Source organism: Symsagittifera roscoffensis, chromosome 2 (assembly GCF_963678635.1).
Source record: "Symsagittifera roscoffensis chromosome 2, txSymRosc1.1, whole genome shotgun sequence".
Classification (NCBI taxonomy): Eukaryota; Metazoa; Xenacoelomorpha; order Acoela; family Convolutidae; genus Symsagittifera; species Symsagittifera roscoffensis.
In genome coordinates this window covers 23,664,836-23,680,198 of record NC_087063.1, presented here as the reverse complement: position 1 = coordinate 23,680,198, position 15,363 = coordinate 23,664,836, and the positions used below count along the sequence as shown (strand labels likewise).

The following is a 15,363-nucleotide window of genomic DNA, read 5'->3' as shown; positions in this document are numbered from 1 at the left end:
CTGTTTGGGGACTCATAGCAAACAGCAATCATACTCCTGAATGATGGTCGAGTCCTTTATGATAAAGAAACCAAATGATGGAGTTTTAACCCAATCAGAACTGAGTTTTCAAACACCTCAAACAAATTGCCTAATGCATATTCACGATTTTTTCAAATTTTTCCAGACCGAAGCTGCATTGGAACACACGTAATTTTTCAAGAATACCGATTTAAGAGAAGTATGAAAACAAACTCAAACTTAACTATATCTGCAAGGGTTATAGATGCTATAACTTTTTACTGTTTGTTTTAACATAGGTTTTGTGTAGAAACGATTCACCGGAAAAACTTTTCTACTGTATCGAATTGATTGAAAAATTTCCATCGTTTGGGTTTTCCGTTATGAGAATAGCCACCCTAAATGGGGATTATCTCATGCGCGAATGACCGAATGCGCAAACAACTTCAATTAAACTACTGCTCTAACTAGTTATTATATGTTTTTAAAAAAATGAAAAGTTAGAAACATTGAAAACAGGTGCGGATTTAGAGGAGAGGATAGCGGGAGGAGGGGGGGGGGGGTTCCCTTCGGGAATTGGACCCTAACAAATACCAAAGGGTTTCCCCTCTGGACTGTTTACCTAAACTTCTTCAAAGGGCGCCTTTGGCATCGGTGTCTTTGGCCTTTGTATCAAGGAAAAAACGTGCGTCAACTCTTTCAACAATGGCGCGATAGTGAAGGCAATTTCTGCTACAAAAAATTCCATTCTGACGCAGCAAAACTTGATGCAGAAGAGGCAGACCTCCCGTAGCATCATCGGCTTATGATCACTTCAGACAGACCGTTTACCTGCCCTTTCTTGCTTTTGTCCTGATGGATCTTAAGGAACGCTTCATTGGAGCAGCTTCTTCATGTGTTCAATTATGCAAGCTGCTACCCCGTTGGATAAGTAAGGAGGATGCAAAGGAGGAAGATTTTGATGATCTGGTCCAGTTATACGAAGGAGTTTTTCCGCTGACTTCCCCAGCGAGTTCGAAATTTGCGAAACATGTGGCGCTTCCCCCTGTACACCGATACCCCAGAAACCTTTACAGCTGCACGCAGAGTGTGTCACAAAACCACAATGCCAGTAAATTTGCTTGCTCCAGATTGGTGCTACCCTCTCAGTGACGGTGTGCATTGCTGAGCGCTCTTTTTCGAGCATGAAACTACTAAAAAGTTACTTCCTCTCCAATATGAAGGAGGACCGACTCGCAAACTTGCCGCTGATTTAGTTCCACAGAGATGTAGAAATCAAAATTGAAGATGTCATCGAAAGATTTGCCGCAAAAAAAACAAAGAATCAATTTTGTTTGATTTTGTTTAATTTCTTATAGTAAATAAATCAATGTTTTCGTCAAAATTTTTCTCAATCCACCCCCCTCAAAAAAAAACCTAGATTTGCCCCTGATTGAAAAGCAAAAGAAAGCATTCATCATATATTGATTAAAATATATAATAACAACTCTATAAATAAAGCTTTAAGCTACGAATTTTCACATTCAGTAGTCGCCATTTCATTTTTTGTGCTGATAGTTTTTCGCCTCCGCAATTCGGTGAACAAAAATGCAATTTGTTCTAAAATTTTAAGAAGTAAATAATCTTCCAAAGAGACAAGCTGACACAGGCATTGATGCAGTTCTAACTCAAAAGCCATTTTTTGCAGATATTATTAGTTCAAAAAACGCACGGTCTTTTGTAACCATTCCACAATCCAATGTTCTCTTCTTTGTTCAAATTTTTCGAAATAACCAAATTTATCCAAAATGTTTGACATAAGACTTGGAAACGACTGAACTTCCGGAAACTACAAAAACTAACAATTTTTTTTATTTTTTTTGAATTTTTCTGTAAAGTTTTGCCAATCCTAAAGCTTGAAATTGGCAATGAACAAAAATTATTCTGGTTGTAAACTCAACAAAAATCCAAGCTCGAGGTTCAAATAATTGTTTCGAAATTTTAAAAGTTTATAAAAAATTTTGTCTTCTAATTTTTATAAACTGAAATTGTGCAGGCTTTGCTGCTTTTGATCTAAAACCACCAAACAAGCCGCAAGTTTTCGCTCATCAAAAACCGCAAAAATTGTGAATTGGGTCAAATAGTCGTGGTCTTGTCCTGAAACGAACGTAGCAAATAATGGTGTTGGTTTTAAGCATATTTTCGCAAACATTTATTGTCGCAAATACTACAACGCCTACTTCACTGTTGAGATCCAACAAAAAACTAGTTTTGTCCAGATAAAGTAGAAAAAACTTTAGACAGTCATTTGTAAATTTGAGTCTTTCGCGGCACTATTGGCAGATATTGTTTTTTTCTCGCAAACTAAACAGTTCTTCGTGGTTTGAAACTGGGGGACAAATTTTCGCGGTTTTCGGTTTCAGTGACCGCTTTATCTTAGCTTTTTCGAAAGTTTTTTTTGTTAATAAGTTAATAATCGGCTTTGTTCGTAGGCATGATATTTGTCGTAAAAATAATGTAAAATTTGATAAAGCTTTGAGTGAATTTTGCTTTGCAATCAGAATCAACACATTTGAAAAAATTCAATCTTGGATTTAGCAATTAACAAAGCTTCCTTTGTTTTTTTGTATATTTTACATACTTCTGGCGTTAATATCTTCGTCTAGTAATAATATCTAGTCTTTGGGTTTATATTTTTTCTAGATTTTCCCGCTTTTGTTCCAAATTTAGAAAACTTAATTCTGACTTGGTGATTTTGATTGTCTTGCTTCGCCCTTAAACAATTATCAACATTTGTTTGAATTGAAAGTTGCAATTTCAATGCTAAGTAAAATGAAATATAACAAATTAAGTTTTGTAAATTATTGCAGATCAAATCTGTAAGAACTATTGCAGCTTCAGAAATTTTTAGAAAAAGTTAATTTTTCTATTTAGCATCCGTAGATTTGAAGTAAAATCAATTTTTTTTTAAAAACAACAAAATTTTTCAGATTTTCTCAGAGGCACTTAGCATAGTGGTTAGGCGGTCACTCTGAGGTCGTCAGATCGTGTAATCGATCGCCCACTTTTGTAATGAGAATCTATCAGTGCGAGCTCCCATTTGACCGCTAGGTTCAGCTCTACCACAGACTGACTAATTTCGGTTGGAACAGTGGTGCCACGTCAAAGTTCTCACCACAAAAAAACGACCTTGAATTGTCGCAAAAAAACGAGCTTCGCTTAACAAAATAACTCAGGCTCGAATGCGGGGAAGCAAGAGAAACGGACTATGCTTAGACAGTTTGGATAGTTTTTCACAGGCCGGTTGCACCCCTATCAGGCATTCTCTTACCTGATAGGGGTGCAACCGGCCTGTGAAAGACTATCCAGTCTGTCTAGGCATAGTCCGTTCTCTTGTTTCCCCGCAGTCACCCCTGCATTTTCTTACCAACCCAAGGATCTCCCTTTGGAATTACTTTGTGGCATTCATTTTCGGTGACTAACCCTAATTTTTGTAAGGGTGCTTTTGGCGCCAAAAAACGCTATTTTTTTGCACAAAAAATTCCAGAAGTACCCATCAAAGGCAATTTGACCTGTTTTTTTTTAACTTGCCTGTTTTGTCAAAATAGGCTCTTTACTATTAGTCTGGGAGCATTCTGAAAAACAATTAAGTTAACTTGAAAAAAATTTGACAACCCGCCCCCCATCTTTCGAGAAAACCCTAGATCCACAACTGTTCTCCTACATTTGTTCCTTTCCGCACATTTTCATTTGTCGCTTCAACTGAGAACCTTCACTACACTTCTTGAAAACTGTGACGAGTGACTGTTAATTTTCTCCCTAAAATTTTGCGTTCTTTCAGATCTTTCCTTCCAAATAGCAAAAATGATATTTGCTTTTTGTCTTCACATGGTCGTTTTGTTTCACTGCTATTTTCAGTTTGCACTGGAAAAAACTTGGTTACTTGTAAAATTTCATGTTTGTTGCAGATCTGGCAGCTTGAAAACATTTAGCGGAAATATTTTTCATCCTCATTCGTTCTTTTATTGCCTCAAATGTCTACGGCGCCATTCAATACTAACTTTTAGTGGAACAATGAGACGTGAAATTTTTTCTAAAATGGTGATTTAAAACTAAAGTTGTTAATGTTTACTTATGCATTCATGTACATGACAGGTGAGACGTAGTGAGGTGAATGCGTTCCTGTGGGACTCGGGGCCCTCCATCTACAGCATCTTGAGTGATGTGAAAGAGAAAGAACAGTGCCAACTGGTCATCTCAGAGGTCATCGCAAGCAGCGGAGGTCAGTACCCTGCACTACAGGTCAACAAAGGGCACTAAGTTTATGATAATAAGAAATCATCGGGAAGGTTCTCATGACAGAAAAAACGGACGGCGGAAAAAATTGCAGCTAAAAAAAACTTCATTTAAATGAAAGAAAAACTCTGACAGCGTTGTCGTGATTACTTCAAATTTTTGACGCCAATTTCTAATTGGCTAATATTACTTCTTGTTTTTCAGTGCACGAGCAGATTTAGAATATTCTCGAATTTGGGTTTTTTTAATTTTGAAAATTTTCGGCCTATTCTTAGGTCATCCAAATACGTCGTATGAGCTCTCCTGAGCCAATAACGAGACCAAAACTAGACTATGATTTCGGCGCCGCAGTCAAAAATTTTGCTAACTGAGCCAAAAATACTGTTTTGCGCATTTTTTGGAATGCTTTGGTCAAAAAATCCGCATTTTATTGTATGTTGTAAAGTAGTACTAGAAGAACGAAGACCTCCACTCTGAAGACCACGCTATTGATTTGGTTTATTATTTCTGCCCCGAGTCAAATGTCAGATAGCTTAGGCTTCTGTTAATAAGTAGTTGTTTGTCGTTGTTAGGCTATGGGATCGCAGGTGCCAGGGGCACCCCGTTCATCCAGCTGGCCAACATGGCCATCCTGTCCTCCTCTCTCACCAAGTATGAGGCGGCCTATGAGAAGTGGCTGCCGGAGAGTGCCTGTGAGATCTACGAGAGGAGTGCGGTGAAAAAGCCTGGCTTTCTCTCAGGCTACACGCACCAGATCACAGCTGGTTAGTCAATGTTTTGAGATAGGGACCAGTTTTGAGTTTATATAAGTGCTATCAATTCTTCTAGATAGACACCAGTCTGAGTTTATGTAAGTGCTATCAATTCTTCGTTCTGTCTGGGGACCTGCTGCCTTGACCTTGCGATCTCTAATGTCCGATGGGATCTGAAATAAAAGAGTGCAGTAAGATTTCGATTTGATGCCTAACAGTTTGTCTACAATACAACTTATTAACAACCTTTTTGAATTTCCAAACTTACGACTTTAACATGGCGCAGCCAGCAATGAAAAAAGGAGGGGGAAAATCCATTACATATAGTAGCATTTTGGGAAACACGAACGCCGGAACCTCCAGTATATTGGGAGGAGTGGATAATTAAATTTCACTGGGGGATGATAGCAAAATACGACATTGATCCCGATGATTTCTATTTTGCGAGTACTCTAAATGCGGCGGCTATCACGGCGTTGCCTGAAGAAGTCAATGGGAAAAACCGTCTCGATTCGGAAAAGAAGTTAAAGTCTAACTTATATCTTTGTATCGGAGATGAGGCGCAACGTATATTCAAAGCACGGAAACCGACGGTTAACATTAAAACGGAACGGTACCCACGGGTCCTGGATGAGATGCAAGATGTTTTCCAACGTGAGAGGAATGTAACTCATGAGCGGGGACTCTTCTACGGACGAAAACAACGTGAGAACGAAACTTTCGAAAAATTTCATGCGGAGCTAAGCGCCCTAGCAGGAAGATGTGATTTTGCAAATGCGGCCGAAAACGTTCGTGATGTTTTCATTATGAATATGCAGGAATCGGATTGCCAACGAGAATTATCACAATCAACTAAGTTACCTGAGGAAGTTTACCGGATCGCCTTATCATATGAACGTGGTGAGCGCGCATACAAATCATATACGGGAAAACAAGCTTCATCAGCTCCGGCAATTTCAATAAAACAGGAACCAGTAAATAATATAAGAAGGGGACAAGGGTTTTTTCGAGGTCGAGGACGTGTGGGACGTGGAGGATCAGCCCAAGGATCAAGTAGTAGTGGGGGAAGCGGAAATAACCGTAGGTGTTACAATTGCGACGCGCCAAATTTTACCCTGGATCACATCGCGAGCTGTCCTGCAAAAGGAGCAACATGTAACTCGTGCCGAAAACTGGGACATTTTGAACGAACATGTCGAGGAATTAGAAGGGGTACTAACCAATGGAGAGGACGAGGACGAGTTGGATTGGTCAGGGAGGAAAATGAGCATCAACAAAGTACGCAGAACGTACATGAAATGAATGAAGACCCAGTATCGTGGGTGAATCAGCAGGGGTGCGGTGAAAATCAATCCATGACGTCGGTATCGGACGACTACATGGTAATGTCGATAAAAAGGAAGAAGAATGAGGCTGAATTGAAGATCCCTGGGGCCCGCGTTCAAGTGGAGGTGTCAGGGAAGAAGATGTGGTTGTGGATAGATAGTGGATCTCCAGTGACTATTTTCAGCATAAACGACCTAAAAACAGCGTTACGAAAAGCAAATATTCAACTACAACCGTCAAAAGAAGAATTTCTGGATTACAACAACAACCGAATAAACATACTAGGGAAGGTAACAGTGATGATGTCATTAAATGGCTGGGCAGCACCAGCACAGGTGTCAGTAATATGCGGAAATCATCAATCAATCCTAGGGCGCGACCTGATGGGCACCCTAGGTCCAACGGAAGAAAGTGATGGGAATCACAGGGGAAGGGATCAGTCAAGAGGAGGAGGAATACGACGAATTGCAAACATACTTCTGTAAGTTGTACCCAAATTTATTTACTAGGATAGGGAAGATCCGGAATGCGAAAATAAAAGCTGAATTTTTCGAAAATTTGAAGCCTATACAACAAAAAGGGCGTAGGGTACCAATCAGTCTACAAGAAAAGGTGGATAAAGAAATTCATCGGCTGATAAATGAAGGACATATCGTAAATTTACAAGAGTGCTCAGATAAGTATTTCGTCTCTCCTATCGTCATTACAGTAAAAAAGGATGGAAGTATAAAATTAGCACTAGAATCAAGAGAATTGAATAAACAGGTACACAAAAATAAGTACCAAATGCCAAATATTGACGAATTAATTGACGGAGTAAGTCAGATTATCGCGGAGAAAAAATCGGGGAATGTATATTTTACAACATTGGATTTCACATATGCGTACGGACAAGTCGCATTAGAACAAAAAACGAGCGAGCAATGCAATTTCTCACTAGTCGGCGGAAAGTTTACGGAGACTTATCGTTTTAAAAACGGATTTTACGGACTTACGTCAATGCCGGCGGAACTCCAGAAGGTAATTGATAATTTAATTAAGGAGTTCCCCCAGGCTAACGCGTTTATTGATGATATCTTAATTGCTTCAAAAGGAATTAAAATCGAACACATAGCGTTGGTGGAAAAGATATTGAAAAAACTGGACGTCTCCAATGTCGCGTTAAAATTGCGAAAATGCGAATTTGCGAAAACGGAGTGCGAATGGCTTGGATTTCGAATTGGGGAAAGTGGTATAACGCCCTTAGTAAGAAAAACACAAGCAATAGAAGACTTGAAAACCCCAAAATCTCGAAAGCAGTTGAAATCGTTGATGGGTTCACTACACAGCTTACACAAATTTTCACCCAAACTCGCCGAATTAAGCGCACCGTTAAGGCCATTTTGTCTGGACACCCGTTTGCGAAAATGCGTTCCAACAATTAAAATTGCTTGTGGAAAATATTGTCGAATTACGACATTTCGACATTCACCGTGAAACTAGAATTATTTGTGATGCTAGTCACGATGGCCTAGGGGCCGTCTTAGAACAGTATGGCGCATCCGGGTGGCACCCGATTTCGTTTGCATCCCGTTACCTTAATCCGGCTGAAAAAAAACTCCACAAACGAATTAGAATTACTCGCGTTAGTGTGGGCCACGGAACATTTTCGGAATTATATATACGGTCGGTATTTCACAGTGATATCTGACCATAAAGCGCTACTTACCTTGTTGAATGCGTCACCGAAAGGAAATAAAACATTTTTCAGTCGATTAACTCGATGGTATGTTCAACTGGTGCCATACGACTTGAAAGTTGAACATAGACAGGGGTCAAAAATGGGAATGGCTGACTATTTGTCTCGGTTTCCGTCCGCAGAGGCACCCGAGACAAGTCATTACGATGAAAATTTTACAGTGGCAAAGATAAGAATGATAAACGCGGCGTTGAGACCCAAAGATAAAATGAAGCCTAGGGGTCAAGAAGTGAATAACAATAAGCAAAAACCGACGGTAGGGGCGAACAGTCATGTTTCGACACAACGAAATCAGCTTCATCCAATGAGAATAAAAGAGAAGGCGATTATGCAAATATTCACCGTGAGCACAAACGCTCAATAGAGGGCGTGTTTACATGCAACCGACGGTTAACCAATCAGCGTCGAGATATTTGCATACCGGCGGAAATATGCAAATACCGAAGAACGAGATTCAGACTTTGTTCTCATTGCTTAAATTACAGTTGCAAACATAAAAAATTGAATCAATACTCACGAAACCCTTCCATTTCAACTAACTACAATTGCAAGCCTTCTGCGTCAAAAATTTACAGTTGCAAACCATCCGTCTTACAAGATTACAGTGAAGAGCCACTTACTTTGAAAAATTACAGGATTAAAAATTATAGTGATAAGCCAGTTACTTTGAAAAAATACAGTAGCAAATCCGAGAGAAATAACTTGAGTAACCCAAAATATACAAAAATGAGTAATTCGCCAGAGAAAAATGATCCTCCAACTTCGGCAAAAGTCAACATGTCAACTAATTTGGGAAATGTTAATCTAAATGTTGTACTGAACCGCCTAAGTCATCCTCCTAGCGTTAGTTCGGATTCCGATATTGAAATGATACCACCCGAAAAACTTGATATCAAACGAACTAATTCCAAAAAACTAAATACAATTATATCTTTTCCACATCAATTCCCCAGTTTATTGTACCCACTTGTACAAAATGAAAAATGGATCTATTCTATAGTGCCGTCGGATAGTAAAAAAGTGAAGAAAATTGAACACCCGGAAGTTTTGAATTTAAAATTGATTGAAGCAAACATTGAAAAAGACCCAATTATGAAGACCATCCGAGACAACATCAGAGACAGGAAACCACGAGCAAAGGAGATTATTACAAGATTAGGACAATATTACGCCCAGCATTACAACAATTTCGCAGTACGTGAGAGTTGCCTGTGGATGGACGGCCGGTTAGCAATACCGAAGGACCTATCATCAGCAATTCTGAATCGATTACATTAAAACCATCATGGGCGGGATAAACTGTTCGCGGCCGCAAAGGACGTGTGGATTCCCCTTATGCACCGAAATATCGCGGCCACAGCTAAATACTGCAAAAGTTGCTTAAAAGCAGGTAAAAACCTGAAACCGGACATTCCGAAAAGTGACATGGGGGAAACGTATGTTCCTAAGGAACCAAATTATTTGGTCCAATTAGATTTCTGGGGTGCAGTAAACTATGTAAGGGGTCGGAAAAAGTATGTACTTGTAGCAGTAGATACTTTCTCGCATTGGCCGTCGGCGTATGTTTGTTCAAGCAATAAATCAAAAAATGTATTGAAGTTCCTAAGGAAGTACATAAATACTCATGGACACCCAAGGAAATTGCACATGGATCAAGCCACGGGTTTTTTCTCTAACGAAATTCAAAATTTCTGTAACAACGAAGGTATCGAACTAATTAAATCTCCGGTTAGGGTCCATCGCGCAACAGGAATGGTTGAACGGACTATTGGTTGAACGAAAAAATTACGTGTTGACTTATCTCCAGGAAAATAAAAATTACAAGTTTGGAGCGATGATATCCCGTGCGCTTAGTGCATTACGTTTTGTGCCACATTCGAAAACTAAACTAACCCCGTTCGAAGCATACCATGGTCCAGAAGCAAATACGGCACTGCGAAATTTAACGAAAAAACCGTTATTGAAAAACTTAAATTGGAACAATGTTGTTATTCAAAAATTATCTTGTTTAGACAAGGCGGGAAACCTCCCGGAAGTTGAACTTACCCTAGATTGGGAGAAGAGAAGTGACTTAGTGTACGCCCGTCAAAATAGGAAAGCTCCAATCATTTTGGATGATGACATGGTAGCGGATCCCAAGGCTCCGGAAGTTGTTGACCCCAAGGAACACAGCCCACCCAAGACCCCAACATGGCTGAAAAAGCGTAAAACAAGTTCAACGACGGTGTATCAGAGGACCGGGAAGACGGATCCAAAGGACCCAAGGAGGTTTAAACGTTTGCCATTAAAAATTGAAATATTGACTGAGCATACGGTGCAAATGGAAAAAGGGTCGTTACTAAGGCGGAGTGGTGTGTCTTTTAGATCGGCGCCTGAAGAAAGCCTAATTGGGAATAGAAGCGAGGAGTGCACCCCTGGACCGAGTAGAAACGTAACTAGTAAACCGGCCCCAAGCGAATCAAACAAGTATAAGCGAAAAGCCGAGAAGGACCGAACCGCAATGGAAAATGCAAGAAAATCGACAAAACAGCGAATAGTGGAATACTCGGCGCACGAGAGCGAGGAAGACGACGACGACTACGATAGTGAGTGGGAAATCGGACGAAGGGAACCAACCATAGGTGCGGCGAACGAAGGACAGGATGTACCGTCGGTTTGGGAGAATTCACCACGATCCGTCGGTGGAAAACGAAATAAAAATCAGTACGAAACGGCGACGCGGAAATCAACACGGCAGAGACGCGGAGTTGACAAAATGGGGGGGTTATGATCCACCGCATAGAACATAAATGAGGGAAACGACAAGAAGAGAAAAATGAGAAAAGTAAACCTTAAGAGAGGTTTGGCGGGTGAGAAAACTCAACGAAAACTAAAAACTTAACTAGTACATTTATACAATACCAAACAGTAACAAAAAGTTGATAAATTTTATCTACGCTAAAATTTATTTGTGGTTGCCCGAATGAGATAGGGACCAGTTTTGAGTTTATGTAAGTGCTATCAATTCTTCTAGATAGACACCAGTCTGAGTTTATGTAAGTGCTATCAATTCTTCGTTCTGTCTGGGGACCTGCTGCCTTGACTTTGCGATCTCTAATGTCCGATGGGATCTGAAATAAAAGAGTGCAGTAAGATTTCGATTTGATGCCTAACAGTTTGTCTACAATACAACTTATTAACAACCTTTTTGAATTTCCAAACTTACGACTTTAACAGTTTCTGCGACCATTTTGATCATCTGGCCCAGGGGCGGATCTAGGATTTTCTCGAGGGGGGCGGGCGGATTTTCAATAAATGTTCGAAAACTTTATCAACCTTTTTTTAGGTCGACCAAATTGATTTTCCGAGTTCTCCCAAAGCATCAAAAAATACCTGTTTTGGTCAAATTTTCTGCGCCCCCTAAATCCGCCCCTGATCTGGCCTGCCATCCAGCTCCACTCCTTTATCCAGACTTTGGCGACTCGAGAATTTCCAGTAGTGATCTTTTATCCGCATGCTTTCGCGACTTAAAGCCCTGTCAAGAATATGATATTTCGATCGCGCACTGACAAGCGACGCTTATTTCAGAAAAAAATTTCTTCCACATGTTCCCATAGTTCCGACATAATTGCCATAGTTGCCATAGATTGGCTTTACATTTCAAGTGTGGTTTGATACATACTTTAAATTAGAAACTTGCAGATCAATTAGAATTTGTCAAGGTTTCCTATTGAATAGCAAAAAAACTTGCGATACACTAGGCACAATAATTGACCATAAAAAATTCTACGACCAGGTGCCACAAAAAATTTCACAAGACTGAAGTTTTCGTTTTCAAAAGAAATAAAACAATGGCTATAGGCCAAAAACTGAAAAAAGAAGCCTACATAACTAGAAAACAAAGTTTTATGTTTTTTGTTTAGTGAAAAACTTCGAAAACTATTTAAAAAAACTTTCGAAAACTATCAGAAAACTATCATGTAACTTAAAAAATTATTAAAAAAAAATGTTTAAATTCGGATTTACTTGTCTTTAACACTGATTAACTGTTTTAGAACACGCCACGGGCATCTTGTACGTGTTGATAGCTGGGATGATCCTGGGTGGTGTGCTGCTTCCCTTTGAGACCCATTTATACGAACGCTACTCGGCCTACTTCCGTGGAAATCGTGCGGAGGCCATGTGGGACAAGGTGCTGGAGTCGGTCAGTTGCCCTGTTCTAACTCTTTTCGAACTTAACGAAAAACTTTTGGGTAACTAATCAATTTTTTTGCACGGAAACTTAACCTAAGATGTCATCTTACCAAATCTTTATCTTATATCGTTTTTCGTTTCAGGGGAAATGGAAGTTTTTCTTTACAAATGTTTTCTTATTACTTAGATTCGCAACAAGGTACAAAACTGCATTAGTTTATTATAGGGGGAGGTTAGTTACTAGGTACTATTGGGGAGAATAGTAACTAGGTGGTTGTTAGGGGAGCAGTGACGAATTGGCTATGTCTCCTCTTCTCGATCGAAGGATCGGATGTTCGAGGCCCACCATGATCCATGCTCGTTGCTTGAGGGTGAGGCAATATTGCCCAGCCCAGAAAAATAACCAAAAAATAGTTGGATGTAGTTATGAAGCATGGGCGCAACAGCGGCTCGCCGTGATGAGCTGTACAGCTTGTATGTTGGACCTTTCCCTCGAGGATAAATGGTATTAACTTATGTGTAAAAACTCATGGAGACTTCTCGTTAAAGGGTACCATAGGGGAGATTAGTTTACTAGGTACCATAGGGGGGAGATAGTTAAAGAGATCCCAGTTTTGTCCTTTCAGAAGCGTGGCATTTTGATGAGTGACGGAGAGAAGAACGAAGTGCTGACTCAGAAGGTGGTGAGACTAAGGGGCGAGAGGGAGACGCTGAACGAGACCATTCACCAACTGCAGACTCAACTCAACTCTGCCGAGAGGGAAAACGAAGGGTCACTTTACTATACCATACAGTTCCAACAATTGTTGTTTTTCTATAAGCTAGTTTTCTAATTCATGGATGCGTTCTTAAGGTGCTTACTTTACCAAATCCAACCTCAAACTAATTTTGAAATAAATAACCCCTGAATGCCTAAAATTTTAAGGCTTATTAAAGTGTGCAAAAACAGTTGAACAAGTCTTCAAAGTGGTAAATCTTCAAAGTCTTCATTGTGAACTAACTTTGCGTCCAATGTTATCGGGAACGTTAAGATGCACTACAAATGAGTCATCCCCGGGTCGAGGTCCCGACTTAAGAAAAAACCGGTGCGACCCAAAAATATATTGGCAATTCCAGACCGGCGCGACCAAAACTTGGCAATTGAAGACCGGCGCGACTGAAAAAAATACACCGCGACTGGCGCGACTCAAAGAACCATCGGGACCGGCGCGACCGGCGCGACTGAAAATTATCAATTCCGGACCGGCGCGACTGAGAATAAACTGCCGCGACATGCGCGACTGAGCGAAATACCAAAAGTCTTTTCTGAAGTCGCGCCGTCGGCCTTATCTTAAGCCGCGCCGCTTTGGTCTTTTCTTCTTAGTGTGGCTAGGCCAAAGATGATACTTCAAAAGATGGAACTCAGTTTGAAGTTCTGTGCATCAGAATGAAAAAAAATACTATAAATTTATGGAAACAATTTTTGCCGACTGACCCTGAAAGTTTACTAGGTCTACAAAATATAGTAAATGTGGAAGTTCACGAGAAAACAATCTGAAATGATGTTCGTTTTTTAGGCTACGAAGTAAGTTGCTGCATGTGCCACAGCCAGCTGTCGCTACTGTACACGAAGAAGATTTCTTATTTGACTGCGAAGATGCTCTGTTGGACAACACGGAAAGCACTAAGCCGATACAATGATTCAACCAATCAAACGTTGATTAGTGGCAACTCTACATACAGAACTACATACTCTGAATTATTGTACTTTATTTGCGCGGATGTTCTTCGTGTAAATTATAACAATTTTTCCGCAAAGTAGCAAAAAGTTTTCAGCACCATTCAATTTTGCTGATTCAGACAACCCCGGGTTGAGCTTACATTGAAAAGTAGCTATAAAAAGTGGAAAAAAAACAGCGATCGTCATTGATGATTTCTCGATGTTCATTTCCACAAAAGCAAGTACATTTTATTGATAGATTTACGCTAATTTGGCTAATTTTCAGTGATGAAACAGCAATAAAAACCTATCAAAATGAGCAAAAGCTGTGAACTACTGAAGTTTACATGAATCGGCACTGGAAAATAGCGATCACTGGAATACGGCAGAAAAAGTGATAATTAACGGTGGGACTTCAACCCGGTACCACAATAAGATTGCTTGAAACAAAAAAAAGTTGGGTTGCGTTCAGTAACCAGATGTGTCAGCAAACTACCAGATCAGTAAACCGGGTTATGTAAAAACTACATCAATTGCGGAATAAAAAAAAACTGTGAACAGCTCTTGGCAAGAGCATTATTATTGTTCCGACTTTCGAGGTCTTCTGCACTAAACGGCCCAAATTCAATTTTTCAATTTCTTGAAATGAAAATCATGCGGGCGAATCTGATTGGCTAATTTCATTTAAACGTTTTTATGAACATTTCCAGCAGATTAAAATATTAGCCGAATTTATGGAAAAAAGGAACTTTATCGAATAATCGAATCAAAATAAAGTCGTTACTAAAACTTTGCCAGGACAAGAATAATTCAGTAAAACGGCTTCAACAGAACAAAAAAATATAATTTTGTTAATTTCGGCTGACAATTTTATTGGCTTGAAACTTAAAAAAAATTATAAAATGTGTTGTAGGAAGCTTATTTGCCATGATTCATTTGTTAATAGGAGCATTGATCTATCACTTTGTGTTTTATATGGCGTGTGGGGGATGATTTTTACAAAAAATTTCAAATTAAAAAAACATATATTTTTTTCACACTTAATTTGTTCTTGTTATTACTCCTATATAGACCTTAAAAGGCAGTCAGTACATTCGGGGCTTCGCCCTGGTACGAGCAGTATTTTTAAAACTAAGTTGTTGCTGTGAGGAAAAGTTTTGTCTTATTGTACAACTCTCAGTTCTAAAATAATGTGGTTACGTCGCGATTCCACGACCATTGAATTTGATTTCATCAGTGGCTTTCCATTTTTTGTTAAGAAAAAGTAGGTTCTTTTCATTCTCAGGAGTCAATAAGTGATAATACCTAAGTCAAGAAGGTCTTTTTGGTTTACTGATTTGATTCGCTTCTATTCGGTTTAGTGGCATATCGTTTTACAGACCTACCGCCAAAATTTCTTT

At 39.6% G+C, this 15,363-nt stretch overlaps 2 protein-coding genes across 4 annotated transcripts in view; both read left to right on the top strand.

The window, feature by feature from the left end:
• The window catches only part of LOC134839106 (glutamate receptor ionotropic, NMDA 1-like), a 63,700-nt gene extending 49,681 nt beyond the window's left edge, over positions 1 to 14,019 (top strand). For all 3 annotated transcript variants that reach the window (XM_063854541.1, XM_063854540.1, XM_063854542.1), the window contains 5 exons: positions 4,135 to 4,261; positions 4,848 to 5,039; positions 12,126 to 12,274; positions 12,891 to 13,036; positions 13,821 to 14,019. In XM_063854541.1, the coding sequence (XP_063710611.1) occupies positions 4,135 to 4,261; positions 4,848 to 5,039; positions 12,126 to 12,274; positions 12,891 to 13,036; positions 13,821 to 13,944 (738 nt within the window). In that variant the 3' untranslated portion in view covers positions 13,945 to 14,019. The remainder of the gene's footprint in view (positions 1 to 4,134; positions 4,262 to 4,847; positions 5,040 to 12,125; positions 12,275 to 12,890; positions 13,037 to 13,820) is intronic.
• Positions 1 to 15,363, top strand: part of LOC134839384 (apoptosis-resistant E3 ubiquitin protein ligase 1-like) — a 381,686-nt gene that overhangs the window by 149,211 nt on the left and 217,112 nt on the right. The gene's annotated exons all lie outside the window — the stretch shown is intronic.